The sequence below is a fragment of the Ascaphus truei genome, chromosome 8, assembly GCF_040206685.1.
Source record: "Ascaphus truei isolate aAscTru1 chromosome 8, aAscTru1.hap1, whole genome shotgun sequence".
Classification (NCBI taxonomy): Eukaryota; Metazoa; Chordata; class Amphibia; order Anura; family Ascaphidae; genus Ascaphus; species Ascaphus truei.
In genome coordinates, this window is record NC_134490.1 from 74302002 (window position 1) to 74317700 (window position 15699).

Here is a 15699-nt window from a genome sequence, read left to right on the forward strand (position 1 = left end):
GGACACTATAGTGGGGGCTGTACAGAGATAGAATGCACATACAGTACTGTATATATCTAATACACACACACACACACACACACACACACACACACACGTACTGTATATACACTGGCGACACACTTTATTCGAGCTCGGCTAGTCCCACGAATTCGGGTATACCCGGGTGTATTGAGGTTTGTGACTGTTTTCTGCCCGAGTGCATTGAGGTATTTTCCAAGCAGGGATTGAAGCATTTTATTCCCGCTGGCTGCAATACTGCACAGTATATATATATATACTGCATTACAATTCATGAATTTATGCCATCTGGTAGACACGCGAAGCATTGCAGCCTATTAAATCCTAATCATTATCATTTAACAGATCAGCCGCCCGTCAGCCAGGCATGAACCCAGGCTGGGAAGGCAAACGCAACGGGGCTTGTCAGAGGTGAGGAGCGGCGCATTCCAGGTATCTGCCAGGTACATACTGGGTATTTGCTCGAATAAGGTGTGTCGGTGCAGTATACAGCCTGCATTTGTGTGTGTGTGTGTGTGTGTATATATATATATATATATATATATATATATATTCTATCTATCTGTACCGTGTTAGCCGAGCTTAATAATCATACATGCACAAACGAACGCACACAGTTTGCCGCCCCCTTGTCTGTCTCTCCCTGTGCCCTTTTGTATATTTCTCTCCTCCTCTTTGAACCCTTGTCTGTCTCTCTTTCCGTTCCCCTTGTCTGTCTCTCTATGTGCCACCCTCTCTGTCTCTCTTTCCGTTCCCCTTGTCTGTCTCTCTATGTGCCACCCTCTCTGTCTCTCTCCGTTCCTCTTGTCTGTCTCTCTATGTGTCACCCTCTCTGTCTCTCTCCGTTCCCCTTGTCTGTCTCTCTATGTGCCACCCTCTCGGTCTCTCTCCGTTCCCCTTGTCTGTCTCTCTGTGTCACCCTCTCTGTATGTCTCTGCCCGCTTGTCTTTCTCTCTGCCGCCTTGTCTGTCTCCCCTCAATATCCGTAGTTGTCATAGGCCTTGTTCTTGTCCTCTTCTCACCTGTCCCGCCCTGCTCCTCTACTGATGGGTTCTTACCTCCCCCACTGTTGTCCCGCCACCTAACTCTTATGATTGATCCTCTCTTCATATATTATTTTTTTCTTGATGGGGAGGGGGCATAGCAGGATCAAGTGTCTCGGACCTGGTGGCAGAGTGGGGTCTGTGTGGCCGATCCCAGAAGTTGGGTCAGGCCTCTGTAGAACCCTACGCTACCCAGCTGGGCCCATCTCTCCACTCAATAGTAAGGCTGCCGGCACTTCAACCCCACCACCTTCTGCTGGACAAGGTGCCAGAATCCCACAACATCAGGTTCTGGGCCCCGGGAAAAGCTGTTGGCGAGCCAGTGTTTACATCCATCCATGTGTATATGGTCAGTGAGTACATATATCCGTGTATGCAGTCTGTGTGATTACATATATCCGTGTGTATACAGTCTGTGTCTCTGTGCGTGTACATATATCCGTGTGTGTGTACAGTCTACGTATGAGTGTATACGGTCTGTACCTGGAAGTGGGACGCTGGTGGTGACTGTGATTGGCTCAGGCAATGATGCATGTGACACTGTACAGGTGTAGGTGTCGGGGAGGGCTCCTGTGGGTGGAGTTGGGACCCTAAGGTGGATGCTCAGGTTGTAGGTCCCGTCACTGTTCCTGCGGTGGCTGGAGGTTACAGGGTCAGCGTGAGTTATCTGCTCCCCTCTCAGCAGCCAGCTGAACTCCACATCCAGGGGGTAGTAGCAGTCACTGCTGCAGGTCAGGGTCAGCTCCGGACCCTCCGTCTGGATGATAGTGACCCGGGGGGGCTCTGAGGACAACAATACATTCCTCATGTGACACCGAGGAGTGACATTACCTCTCACCTGACTTTTTTTCTGATTTTGTTATCTCAACAACTGCTCCGTGACTCTGGTTGTCCTAGAATCCCAGGCTCATCTCTGACCTCTGCCTCACCTGTGGCTCACCTATGTCCAAAGATCACCTTTTTAACCTCACTTTCATCCCTGTTCCCTGGCTCACCTCTAATTCCCATCTCACCTTTTACCTTACTATCACGTCTGATTCCCGGCGCACCCCAGATTCAGGCTCACCTCTGACCTGCAGCTGCAGGATCTGATGCACTCGGTGCTCTCCTAAGGTCACTGCGCAGATGTATGTCCCTTCATCCTGCACACGGACCGCTCTTATGGTCAGGGATGCATCTCCCCTCCCGCTGAGAGCCCCGGGCTCCATAGTCACCCGTGACCCCTCCTCAGGGAATAACCTTTCACCTTTGCCCTCCTTCTGTAGGTGCCACTCCGCTTGTACCCCCTCTGGGTCGCCCGACAGCTCACAGTTTAAAGAGACATCCAGAGAGAGCGGTGTCAACTGTGAGGGTGTAGAGGACGAGAGACAAAGATCCACTGGGGAGAGAGAAAGAGGAGAGAGGGAAATAAAGGCGATGGCTGCACTGGGGGGATCGGGGGGGATCGAAGAGAGATACATTCCGTTGGGTTTGGTACACATCATTCTGGATTTACAATTCAGACATACTGAGCTTCCCACATCTTTATCATTTACAGTCATGTGAAAAAGAAAGTGCACCCTCTTTGAATTCTATGGTTTTACATATCAGGACATAATAACAATCATCTGTTCCTTAGCAGGTCTTAAAATTAGGTAAATACAACCTCAGATGAACAACAACACATGACATATTACACCGTGTCATGATTTATTTAACAAAATAGGAGATGAATGGGAGTGGTCCTGCCTGGTTAAATTTGACCTTGAGGAACTGCCCTGAAGGTCCCTGGGTGATCTGTCTTTGAGGAACTGCCGGGAGGGTCCCTGGAGAATGTGCCCCAGGTGGTGGCATCTCTCAAACTTTCAATGATGTCACAGTTTCCTATGATGCGGTTCCAGTGGCATATTGTCTATTTCATACAAAAATGTTGCCCCGGAAATGTTAGACTGACAGCTCTCACCGGTCATTGATATAATGCTCTTGTCACTCAGAAGATGGTCCTGCCCTATTGGATCTTCTTCCATCCCATTGGTCGGCTCTGTGCGTGTCACCATGGTGATGCTGAACTCTGGCAGCCGGATGTGTGTGATGTAAAGCAGGCCAGAGGGCGATAGGGGACTGAGTTCACATGAGATGTCCAAACCCTCACAGTCTGCGTGCAGCAGTCGGTCCGCGAATGGGAGAGGACTCGAGGTCACTGGGGGAGAGATAGTGGGGAGAAGGTGAGCGGCAAGAGAGAAAGAAGAGCATAATTGCAGATTATCAGGACAGACTCACCCAGTCCTGGTTTATATCTAATCTAGAGTGACCTCATGATTTCAGATTATTAGGGACAAGGTCAGATATTCCTGGGTTTATATGTACTATAGGGTGACCTCCTTACTGCAGATTACCAGGAACATGATCAGACAGTTCTGAGTTATATCTAATGTAGGGTGACACCCCACTTAAAGTAAGCAACTAAGTGGGCAGCCCTGATGGGCACCAGATTTAAACCAAAAATGTTTATCTAACCATCCATTAACAAGAGCAGGGGTGAGCACCTCCAGTCCTCAAGTCTTTGACTAAGTCACTTGATTGAGCCACCTGTGCTGAAGCAGGGATATCCTGCAAACCTGAACTGTTGGTGGCCCTTGAGGACTGGAGTTGCCCATTCCTGAACTAGACATATTCTTTTGGCTTCACAGTACATCAATCCCAGCTATCCAATAAAATTGGTAGGAATACTATTTGGCTAGTAGACTATATTGGTATTGGTGACTATCAAAAGATTATTCCTGGCCACCACATAACAAATTTGCCGCACTATGTACACACAAACACATTTGGCACACATGGCAAAATAAAAACGTGAGCTGTTTCTTCCAGGTACACCACACGATTACAAAGGGCTAATGACCTGACCTGCAGCTGTTCCGGGAAACCGAAACGTTTGCTACAGTCTGGTAATCTGTATTTGGGAGTGCTGGGGGGCGCCAGTTTTTAATTGTTGTACTTTCTCCTTTCCTAAATAGTAGTGTTAAAATAGATTCATAGTGACAGGAGCAGAGACATTTCCCCTCCAGAGCCTCATTATATATCTCTGTCAGAAATGGGCTACGAATGTCAGACAGATATTGTAAAATAAATAAATGTTAAGATAAAGATTTAGGATCTTGACGTAGAATTAAGTTATCTGATCAAGAATTTTAGGGGGATCTTTGACAAGTTCCATATCCTCTCTCTGAAGTCCCAAGCTCTGCCTTGGAAATACATTTTCCGCACCGCGGCGGGACATAAGTTCTAGATTCTTTAAGATTCCATGTACAGTACAGCAGCTCCAGGAATAGCATGATCTGAAAATAAAGCAGGTTCTAAAGTAACGACTGTTTGTGGAGTTTTGTATATACTGTACATTCTGTCTATGAGTTCTGCAATACTGTAACATTTAATAAAGGTATATCTTCTACTATGGGGGGGGGGGGGGGTGGAAATTATAGTCATTTTTCAGACCTACTTGAGCACACATGATTCCAAATGTTTTAATAATGTCAATACACCTCCCCCAATCCTGACTGATGTACAATTCAAATCTCCTCCAAACAGGATGACTTTGGCTGTGTGAGGGTATGGCTGAATGGATAAAAGTTATTTACTTTATGCCAATCAATAATAATAACAGCATGTTCTTGTATAGCGCTGCTAGTTTTATGCAGCGCTTCACAGAGACATTTTGCAGGCACAGGTCCCTGCCCCGTGGATCTTACAATCTATGTTTTTTTTTAGGTGCCTGGGGCACAGGGAGATAAGGCGACTTGCCCAAGGTCACAAGGAGGCAACTCTGGGAATTGAACCAGGCTCCCCTGCTTCAAACGCTGAGACAGTCAGTGTCATTACTCACTGAGCCACTCCTTCAATATTGTGTATCACCAATAGTTACATAAAACAGGCGACATCTCCCTGGGTTTATATCTAGAACTTTGTGGCATGTAAAATTGTGCCCTATAAATAGTACGGCTACTCCCCCATATCTTCTCGACCACATGAGCAAAAATGAAGGGTCCCGCAACCACTCCTTACTACAGATCAGGATGTCAATAATGCAACAGAGTGGTTTCTTGCAGAAAGAAAACTTCCATAGGAATATCAGGCAAGAGAAAGCTTCTCTCCTAGCCTGCTCAGTCTCTATGCTATTCACATAGTAGTCACCCCTACCGGGCGATGTAAGGGTTGTGCTGGGAGATTAGGTATTCCATCTGCTTTCTCTGCAGCAGTTATCCTCAAAATGCTAATCTTGAGGGATTGTGTCTCCTGCCTGCTGGATTTTGTACAAGGTCTCTTCTTTGGAGTTGGTACACAAAGTAAGTTATGATGAGTAAACAAAGTGCCTTTTCCCATAATTCCTCAACATACAATGCTTTCATTGCAGCCAGGGATTCTGGGTAATGACATGCAAATGAGCACCCGCAGTGTGTGACATTTTGCTTCTTATCCATTTTAACATGGATCTATATAAGCGTAAGCTTCCCCCCCCCCTGATTTAGCCCAAGGTGTACGGTGATCCCAAGGTCAGTGTCTAGCATGACATAGTACATGGTTTCTGTGATGAGGTGCGTCTTCAGGAGATCTTCAGCCAAAAGGCCAGCAAGAATCCTGCTGTGTCTGTACTCTGATGCCACTCGTGCAGTCGGTGCTCTACAAAAGGACCATCATCAGCCAAATGTCACTCCTTGTCAGGGGATGTCCTCAGCACATGGCTTTCCAAGGCTTCCTATCATCTCAAAACTGAATGGCCCCACGGCGAGACAGTTAAATGCTCAGTGCACTAATGTCACGTCAACCCACATAGAATAGTAAACTCCATTATATAATTATACATCCACCCTTTAAAAAAACTATTATTCAATTCTATATCTCTAGTCTGGAACCTCTCTAATGTACTGTGTACACATCTCACACTGAGACACTTATCACCTCCACTCGAAAACCTGTCGCCTCTCGCATCTGCTGTCTCATATCGTTGTGTGGATGTGGAACCCACCATTTGTACAGCACAGCTGCAGAGACACGTTAGTAATTATTCTATGTAGTGTCTCTTCTTGTATAAATGTAGCCAAATGTTTCAGCTTTTACTGTGCATGGTATTCTGTAATTAAGGTTAGTAATTCAAATCATTTTTATCCTACATATTTGTATTAATATTTTTTATAGGTATTGTACAAGGTAAGAGGGCCAAAGTGACTTAATGACAGTGACATGTAAACTGGGTTAAGGGTCATTCCCACATAGGACCAGTTGTCTGTGAGGTAAAGGGGCAGATACAGGACAGCAGACTTTGGAGCCTTGGGTGCCTCGATACTTTGGCGTTTGTTCCCCCAACCCCCAGTGCCTCTCCCCACCCCCAGTGCCTCCCATCTGACCTGTGGCTTGGAAGATGGTGGTCTTCGTGTCCTTGGAGGGCTGATAGTCTGTTATAGGATCCAGCTCTCCCCCTTCTCCAGTTACTGTCACGTTCCGTATGAGAAGTGTCACTTCCTCACGTGAGAATGACATTCCCCCCAGGCCGCCTCGTCCCCCTGCATCCTCCATCAGCACGTGCATACAGGGCAGCACAATATCCACTGCACGCGGCACCCCAGAGGTGGCTGCACTAAGCATCCAGGAGGCTGAAACAAGAGGAGCTCCATTACACTCCTCTGTCACCTCCACCAGTCCCATGTCTCTTCCATCCCACCCCCATTTCTCACCGCTCCCCATGTCTCTCCCTTCACCCCCATCTCTCACACCTCCTCCTATAGGGGGGTAATTGGCTAAAGTTTCCCGGCTGTAAAAGAACAGCACCAGATTTACCAAAAGAAACATCTCTCTTCACCCCCCCACCCCCCTTCCCATGGTAACTCCTTGTCTGTCCTCTGTTCCCCACCCATCTCTCCTCTCTTTCCCCCCTAATCTTTCACCCTCTGCCTTTCCTAGGCTCATATTCACTAAGGGGTGCGAAGCTTATTCCGCCCTGTCTCCCAATCAAATGAATGGGTTTAGGATACGCTAAAGCTTGGCATCCTTTAGTGAATATGGGCCCTAGTCACTCCTCTTTCCCCCCATCTCCATCTTTTCCCCCCTCTGTCCTCACCCCCTCTCTCCCTTCTGTGCCCTCCTTTCTTTCTCTAGCTCCCATCTCTTGCTTTCCATCAAACCCCTCCCCCACCCTGGCTCTGCCCCCCTCACTGTGCAGTGTCAGGCACAGGGCGACCCTCAGCAGGCTTCTGTCTCCCATCCTGCCCCTGGATAGCTCAGCCTCTCCCGAGTGCACACTCAGAGGGAGACAGAGGGAGAGACTGCGAGAGAAAGAGAAAGAAGCAAGTCAAATATTCCAAGCTTTCCACATCTGAACTTTCATTTTCACTTTCGCACGTGTCATGTGACCGCCGTGACACGCGTCACCCCCGTGTCAGACATCAGGGGGCGCTGTCCTCCTCCTTTGCTTTCCTGAGGGGAGTGCTGCTCTGCAGAGGGATGCTCTGTCGGAAGTATTGCTTTGCAATGTGAAATGCTCTGCAGACATGTTCAGGGGGATCATGTTCTACATAGGGAGGATTTTTTTTGGGGAGCAATGCTCTGCAGAGGCATGGTCTGTGGGGAGTAATGCTCTGCAGAGAGGCATGTTCTGTGGGGAGTAATGCTCTGCAGAGAAGCATGTTCTGTGGGAAGTAATGCTCTGCAGAGAAGCATGTTCTGTGGGGAGTAATGCTCTGCAGAGAGGCATGTTCTGTGGGGAGTAATGCTCTGCAGAGAAGCATGTTCTGTGGGAAGTAATGCTCTGCAGAGAAGCATGTTCTGTGGGGAGTAATGCTCTGCAGAGAGGGGTGTTCTGTGGGAAGTAATGCTCTGCAGGGAGGCATGTTCTGTGGGAAGTAATGCTCTGCAGAGAGGCATGTTTTGTGGGGAGTAATGCTCTGCAGAGAGGCATGTTCTGTGGGAAGTAATGCTCTGCAGAGAGGCATGTTCTGTGGGAAGTAATGCTCTGCAGAGAGGGATGTTCTGTGGGGAGTAATGCTCTGCAAAGAGGCATGTTCTGTGGGAAGTAATGCTCTGCAGAGAGGCATGTTCTGTGGGAAGTAATGCTCTGCAGAGGGATGTTCTGTGGGAAGTAATGCTCTGCAGAGAGGGATGTTCTGTGGGGAGTAATGCTCCGCAGAGAGGCATGTTCTGTGGGGAGTAATGCTCTGCAGAGAGGCATGTTCTGTGGGAAGTAATGCTCCGCAGAGAGGCATGTTCTGTGGGAAGTAATGCTCTGCAGAGAGGCATGTTCTGTGGGAAGTAATGCTCTGCAGAGAGGCATGTTCTGTGGGAAGTAATGCTCTGCAGAGAGGCATGTTCTGTGGGGAGTAATGCTCTGCAGAGAGGCATGTTCTGTGGGAAGTAATGCTCCGCAAAGAGGCATGTTCTGTGGGAAGTAATGCTCTGCAGAGAGGCATGTTCTGTGGGAAGTAATGCTCTGCAGAGAGGCATGTTCTGTGGGAAGTAATGCTCTGCAGAGAGGCATGTTCTGTGGGGAGTAATGCTCTACAGAGAGGCATGTTCTGTGGGAAGTAATGCTCTGCAGAGAGGCATGTTCTGTGGGAAGTAATGCTCTGCAGAGGCATGTTCTGTGGGAAGTAATGCTCTGCAGAGAGGCATGTTCTGTGGGAAGTAATGCTCTGCAGAGAGGCATGTTCTGTGGGGAGTAATGCTCTTCAGAGAGGCATGTTCTGTGGGAAGTAATGCTCTGCAGAGAGGCATGTTCTGTGGGAAGTAATGCTCTGCAGAGAGGCATGTTCTGTGGGAAGTAATGCTCTGCAGAGAGGCCTTTTCTGTGGGAAGTAATGCTCTGCAGAGAGGCATGTTCTGTGGGAAGTAATGCTCTGCAGAGGCATGTTCTGTGGGAAGTAATGCTCTGCAGAGAGGCATGTTCTGTGGGAAGTAATGCTCTGCAGAGAGGCATGTTCTGTGGGAAGTAATGCTCTGCAGAGGGATGTTCTGTGGGAAGTAATGCTCTGCAGAGAGGCATGTTCTGTGGGAAGTAATGCTCTCCAGAGAGGCATGTTATGTGGGAAGTAATGCTCTGCAGAGAGGCATGTTCTGTGGGAAGTAATGCTCTGCAGAGAGGCATGTTCTGTGGGAAGTAATGCTCTGCAGAGAGGCATGTTCTGTGGGAAGTAATGCTCTGCAGAGAGGCATGTTCTGTGGGAAGTAATGCTCTGCAGAGAGGCATGTTCTGTGGGAAGTAATGCTCTGCAGAGAGGCATGTTCTGTGGGAAGTAATGCTCTGCAGAGGCATGTTCTGTGGGAAGTAATGCTCTGCAGAGAGGCATGTTCTGTGGGGAGTAATGCTCTGCAGAGAGGCATGTTCTGTGGGAAGTAATGCTCTGCAGAGAGGCATGTTCTGTGGGAAGTAATGCTCTGCAGAGAGGCATGTTCTGTGGGAAGTAATGCTCTGCAGAGAGGCATGTTCTGTGGGAAGTAATGCTCTGCAGAGAGGCATGTTCTGTGGGAAGTAATGCTCCGCAGAGAGGCATGTTCTGTGGGAAGTAATGCTCTGCAGAGAGGCATGTTCTGTGGGAAGTAATGCTCTGCAGAGAGGCATGTTATGTGGGAAGTAATGCTCTGCAGAGAGGCATGTTATGTGGGAAGTAATGCTCTGCAGAGAGGCATGTTCTGTGGGAAGTAATGCTCTGCAGAGAGGCATGTTCTGTGGGAAGTAATGCTCTGCAGAGAGGCATGTTCTGTGGGAAGTAATGCTCTGCAGAGAGGCATGTTCTGTGGGGAGTAATGCTCTGCAGAGAGGCATGTTCTGTGGGAAGTAATGCTCTGCAGAGAGGGATGTTCTGAGGGGGTTATGCTCTGCAAATATGCATGTATTGTGGGGAGTATTTCTCTTCAGAAAGGGATGTGCTGTGGGGACTAATGACCTGCAAAGAGGGGGGAGAAATGCTCTGCTGAGCATCGCACCCTTAACTCCTCCCTTGCCAGAGATGTTCTGGGGGAGTAATATTTATTTTATTTATAAAATGTGTTACCAGGAAGTGATACACTGAGTTACCGCTCGTTTTCACGTATGTCCTGGGCCCGGAGCTATAACAATACATGTTACATGACAAGAACAGGAGGTTATGCAGTCACTTCACAGGCATCTCATGGACAGTTAGAGTTGGGAAACTGGGTGCAGGGGATAAAGGGCGTGTGAGTTTCAGATTGAAATAGAGAAGCTGTAACATCACCAAACATCAGCGAACGTCTCACACCCTTTAGCTGCCCTTCAGCTGCGCCAAAGGCTGTCTGCCTTTTGGGGCGACGCAGATGTAGACTCTGCAGAGAGGGATGATGTGTGGGGAGTAATGCTCTGCAGAGATGTTCTGTGGCGAGTAATGCTCTGCAGACATGTTCTGTGGCGAGTAATGCTCTGCAGACATGTTCTGTGGCGAGTAATGCTCTGCAGACATGTTCTGTGGGGAGTAATGCTATGCAGAAAGGGATGTTCTGTGGGGAGTAATGCTCTGCAGAGGGATGTTCTGTGGGGAGTAATGCTATGCAGAAAAGGATGTTCTGTGGGGAGTAATGCTCTGCAGAAAGGGATGTTGCAGGGGGTTGTAATGCTCTGCATAGGTATGTTCTGGGTGAGTATTGCTCTGCAGAGCTATTTGGGGAGGCAAAATGCTCTGCAGGGAGGGATGTTATATGAGGATTAATGCTCTGCAGAGGGATGTTCTGAAGGAGTAATGCTCTACAGTCATGTTCTAAGGGGGAATGCTCTGCAGGCAGGCATGTTGTAAGGGTGCGACGCTCTGCAGAGTGAGTTCTCTGTGCTAATGCTCAGCAGAGATTCATTTTCTGGGGGGGAGTATTGGTCTGCACAAAGGTATATTCTGGCGAGTAATGCTCTGCAGAGATATTCTAAGGGGAATAATGCTCTGCAGAGTGCCATGTTCTGGTGGGAAGCAATGCTCTGCAGAGAGATGCTCTTGTGGGAGTAATGCTCTGCAGAGAGCCAAATTCTGGTGGGAATAATGCTCTGAAGAGAGATGTTCTAAGGAGAATAATGCAGAGACACAACGTATTAACCCCTACTCTGCCAGAGACCTGCAGAGCCTTGCTCCATTAACACCTCACATGCTTCATAGCTGCAGAGCATTGCCCAGTTGCTGCTGTGTTAATGTGACAGTGTAACTTACACGGACTCTAAACTTTATATAACTCTTTATTGTCGGAGTTTCCCTGAGATTTCACACATGCTTCCTGCAAAACAGCCGTGCGCAGGAGGGGGCGTGCACAGCCGTGCGCAGGAGGGGGCGTGCACAGCCGTGACACGTGGGCTTTCACAGGACGCATTGCGTGGCTCCCTCCCACTTCGGTAGGTGCGTTTCTTGGCTGGGGAAGCGCAGATCCTTCCCCTCCTCTTGCATGGGGCGGAGAAGAGGTTGCTGGGCGGGCGGCAGCTGGGAAGGCATCAACTGCTGTGCGGGGTAGATGTAAATGTTCCCAAAGACAGATACTTTGTCCCCATTAATCTGCAGCCCGCTGTTGGCACCTGAAAAAAAAAAAACGGGTAAAAATGTGTGTGTAATAATCGCTGAACTGACCAGCACTAAGGAACAAACTATTGTCCTATTGTATTAAAGCTGCAGTTCAGTCAATATCCTGCATGTGTGTTTTTTTTTAATAAATCAGTTCTGTAGTAAGAAAAAATACTTTTAGCATTTTCTGTTTTTAAAAAAACAACTTTGAAAGACCAATTTTCTTGTATTCTATTTTAACAGCCATTTGCTAAGGCACTGCCCCTTCATGTTCTGTCACAAGCCCTGGCACACCCCTTTGTCAGCACTGCCCTCCCTCTTGCACATGTCAGTGCAGGAGTGCTCATGAATATTCATGAGCTTCCACTGACGGACTGAAGCAGAATATAAACAGATCCCTTCACTAATTATGTCACCAAATTTCGCCTATCAATACATGGAGAACGAATTGACCGGCAGCTATACAGTTCTTTAGGTAATTAGAGATTGCACACATGAAACTATTGAAGTAAAAAAAAAAAAAGACTGAACTGCAGCTTTAAACAGTTCCAGAGTGCGGGGGAACAGTTTCAGGCGAGGAGAATCCGGCTTGTGCAGCCAACAAAACATAGACAAACAAATTGCTCAAAATGCAGGTCTAGGACAGAGGACCACCAGATGGAAGGTCCATATGGACCTGAAACATTGTTTCTCCTCTGTTCTTGACTCTTACAATAAATGAAGAATTGAATTGTGAACTTGTGAGTAGAGCTCTACTCACAAGCTCCTCTGTCCTAGAGGAGACCGGCATTTTGAGGAATTTGTCTATTGTATTAAAGACATATTGTATAAATATACGACGGAGGTTCCCTCCTATTTGCTGAAACACGGACCCTATAAAAGTCCTATTGTATGACATGAATATACAATGGAGGTTCTGTCCTGTAACCTGAGCCACTGACCAATACAAGTCCTATTGTATAACTGGAATATACGAGGGGGGCTCTATCCTATACTCTGAAACACAGCCCCTATAGAAGCCCTATTGTAGAAATAGAATATATGATGGAGGATCTGACCTATAAACCAAGAAAGATCCTATATCTGTTGTATACAGGGACTACTGCAAAATAGAGCCTTTAAGGAAAAAGCTGGCTCTCTACAGGTCTTTGCAAATATCAGAAAAGATAGTTGAATTGTGGATGGATTTTTGGTATAAATGGATTATACAGTAACATGAAAGCTCCATCCTATACCCGCGGCACAGACCAAATACATATATAGCCAACGTTATTGTAAACATCACATACTTCTGTATATCGCACAATATACAGTGTGTTACAATAATGGAATTGAAGTGGCAGACAGGAGTGAAGAAACGAGACGCCAAAATTACATATGTATCTATATATCTGTATCTATATCTATCTTATCTATATATATATATATGTGTGTGTATATAATAAATGAGTTCTTCAGTATTAGGTGATACCTTAATTTTTTTGGACTAACAATTTATGTCAAAGGACAAGCTTTCGAGAGTTCTCCTCTCTTCCTCAGGTCAGCGATACTGGTTTAACAGATGTAGATAAGGTAGGATGACAAAGGGATGTTTGAAGAAATCGGAAGGGTAATAACACGGTGACAAGTAACAGCATGTCGAGGGAAGGGGATGCTGTGTGGGGGGTGGGGGGTGTGGATAAGAACATTGGCAGAGAAGCAGGCAGGATAATTAAAAACAATTGTGATAATGTGTGAGGAACCCCATATCTGCATTAAGTCCTCTTCTTTTGGTGTCAAAGAGTCTTATCATTCTGAGTTGAAATGTTTTCCGTTCTTGGGTGCGTTTAAACATTCCATTGAGGATTTTGATTTTTAAATCATTTATGGAATGATCTGGCGGTGAGAAATGATGTCCCACAGGTGAGCAGTATCTTCCTTCTTCATGGTGTTGTATAGAGTGTCTGTGCATATAATATGTAGAAATTACAGGCACTCGAGTGTCTATTGAAAAAAAAAAAAGATACTTTTATCATCTTTCTTTTTTACAATAGACCCGTTACTGCCTGTAATTTCTATCAATGTACTCTTTGCTCTACACATGAGCACCCGGGTAAGTTACAGTTTCCTTCGTTGGAGCGTCGCCGCCAGCGTATACCATATCAGCAGTACCCCTGGTCAATCCATTGCTGGTTGGAGGCCACCGCAGTAATCTTCCAGTACGGTTGCAAGTTTCTTCATGTTGCTTTCAACGTTTCAGAGAAATCCCTTCTTCAGGTTGACACGTACAGGTTCTACACCTGAAGAATGGATTTCTCTGACATGTTCTGCATTATGTCTGCATCATTAAAAAGACTTTAAATCTCTCTTTTACTTTTATCACATTGATTTTGAGTGCCAAAGGATACTGTTCTCTATTGAAGTCTATGGACAAATTTTCTGCTGGGATTTTTGCTTTCCTGCAATAAAACCAACCACCATTTTGAAAGGCTGGGGCCCGCCATATGTGGACCCTTTGATGTTGCTTTTTAACCCAACTATTATTTTTCCTGTGCTTTCGAATAATACCCAGCTTAGATCTCTCCACGCCTCCTCTCACCCCCTCCCACTCCTCAATCACCGTCCTTCCCCCTTCCTCTCAGCTCCTCCTTCTCTCACCCTGCTCCTCTCTCACCCCCTCCTTCTCCTCTCAACCCCTCCTTATCCTCTTCCTCTCACCCCTTCTTCTTCTCTTCCTCTCTCACCCCCTTCCTTCTCCTCTTCCTCTCATCCCCCTCTACCTACTCTTCCTCTCACTCCCCTCCTCCTCTTCTTCTCACCTCACCCTCCTCTACAGGTCTTTGCAAAAATAAAAAAAAGAGTGTTTAATTGTGGCCGGATTTTTGGTATAAATTGATTATACAGTACAGCACAGCAAAAGCTCCATCCTATAACCGAGGCACAGACCAAATATATATGTCGCCAACGTTATTGCAAACGTCACATAATTCTGTATATCACACAATATACAGTGTGTTAGAACAATAATAGAAATAAAGTGGCAGACAGGAGTGAAGGAGCGAGACGCCAAAATTACAATTACAATGAGTAAAAGAAGAGCACAGAGGAGGAGGATGTCAGGTGGCAGAGGAAGAAGAGGGCAGAGACAGGACAGCAGGAGAAGAAGATGGGGGACCATGTGAGCGGAGCAGGGCTGCACAGGTGGATGGCTGGGAACGAGCTGCACTGTAGCAGCGGCAGACACCGCCAGTCGGTAAAGACTTCTGGGTCGGACTGCTGGAGCATGCTCCTCCCCGGCCATCCACCTGTGCCGTCCTGCTCTGCTCACATGGACCTCAGTCACCTAGTGGCAGCACCGGCCCTTCCAAGTGCGCTCCATCCCATCTTCATTCTTCTAATGAGTTCATTGGAAAGGTTATCATCGATTGATACTTGCTGGGCAACGTAAACAACGTTTTCGACTTTTTATTGCACTTCGTTAGATTTTTGACGAGGTGACGCATTTGTTGAACATCACTTTGGTCTTGCTGAGGTCATATGGAGGGAGGCTCACCGTCTTATTTTCTTCGCAACGTTCTCTGGTCATTTTGTCCTCATCGCATGTGACACCGTACTATTACACTCTGCTCCAACTTCATACATGAAGGCTGATCATCTGAACTCCAAAGTATTTATTAAAAACATAGGTGGTTGGTACATTGTAGATTGGAACATAGTTAAAAACATGGACATCCGATCTATTAATTGGTTAGAACATAGTTGTAAAACAATTTTGCTTTCCTGGGCTACAATATGAGCAGATGGATCAAAACAATAAGTAAGCACAACTTGCAGCTACTACTATAGTAATGAAGCATAGACTAGTGAACCCTGATCTATAACAGTCACAAAACTGTAAAGCACTGGATCATATGTTTATGCTGTGGAAAACAGATTTATAGATTTAAGCTTATTCCACAAATGACTGCTAGATGGCAGCAGAACATTATCGGACTGGAATTCAGGACTATCTCCATCTTGTATCTTTAAAACACTATTTAAAAAAAAAAAAAAAACATAAATCACAGAATAAAGAAGTGTCAACATTGACTATAAAGTACATGACCCTTCTGTCCTGATCACACCCTCTGGTACGTGTCAACCCG

General features: G+C 46.6%; 2 protein-coding genes across 10 annotated transcripts in view; both read right to left on the minus strand.

Moving 5' to 3' along the window:
* Positions 1-11337, minus strand: part of TAPBPL (TAP binding protein like) — a 44252-nt gene extending 32915 nt beyond the window's left edge. For 5 of the 7 annotated variants that reach the window (XR_012803625.1, XR_012803623.1, XR_012803624.1 and 2 more), the window contains exons 1-5: positions 7251-7704; positions 6446-6691; positions 3007-3243; positions 2131-2442; positions 1548-1847 (exon numbers count right to left, since the gene is read on the minus strand). Coding sequence is in view for 3 of the 7 variants with exons in the window: in XM_075612699.1 (XP_075468814.1) it covers positions 1548-1847; positions 2131-2442; positions 3007-3243; positions 6446-6691; positions 7251-7299 (1144 nt within the window). In the remaining 4 variants the exon portion in view is untranslated. Of the gene's footprint in view, positions 1-1547; positions 1848-2130; positions 2443-3006; positions 3244-6445; positions 6692-7250; positions 7705-11233 lie in introns of those variants that run through there. The other 2 variants (XM_075612700.1, XM_075612698.1) reach the window with 2 other exon arrangements.
* A 28-nt stretch (positions 11338-11365) lies between these two features.
* LOC142501997 (tumor necrosis factor receptor superfamily member 3-like) overlaps positions 11366-15699 on the minus strand; it is a 43991-nt gene continuing 39657 nt past the window's right edge. For all 3 annotated transcript variants that reach the window (XM_075612696.1, XM_075612694.1, XM_075612695.1), the window contains one exon: positions 11366-11589. In XM_075612696.1, coding sequence (XP_075468811.1) covers positions 11378-11589 — 212 coding nt within the window. In that variant the 3' untranslated portion in view covers positions 11366-11377. The remainder of the gene's footprint in view (positions 11590-15699) is intronic.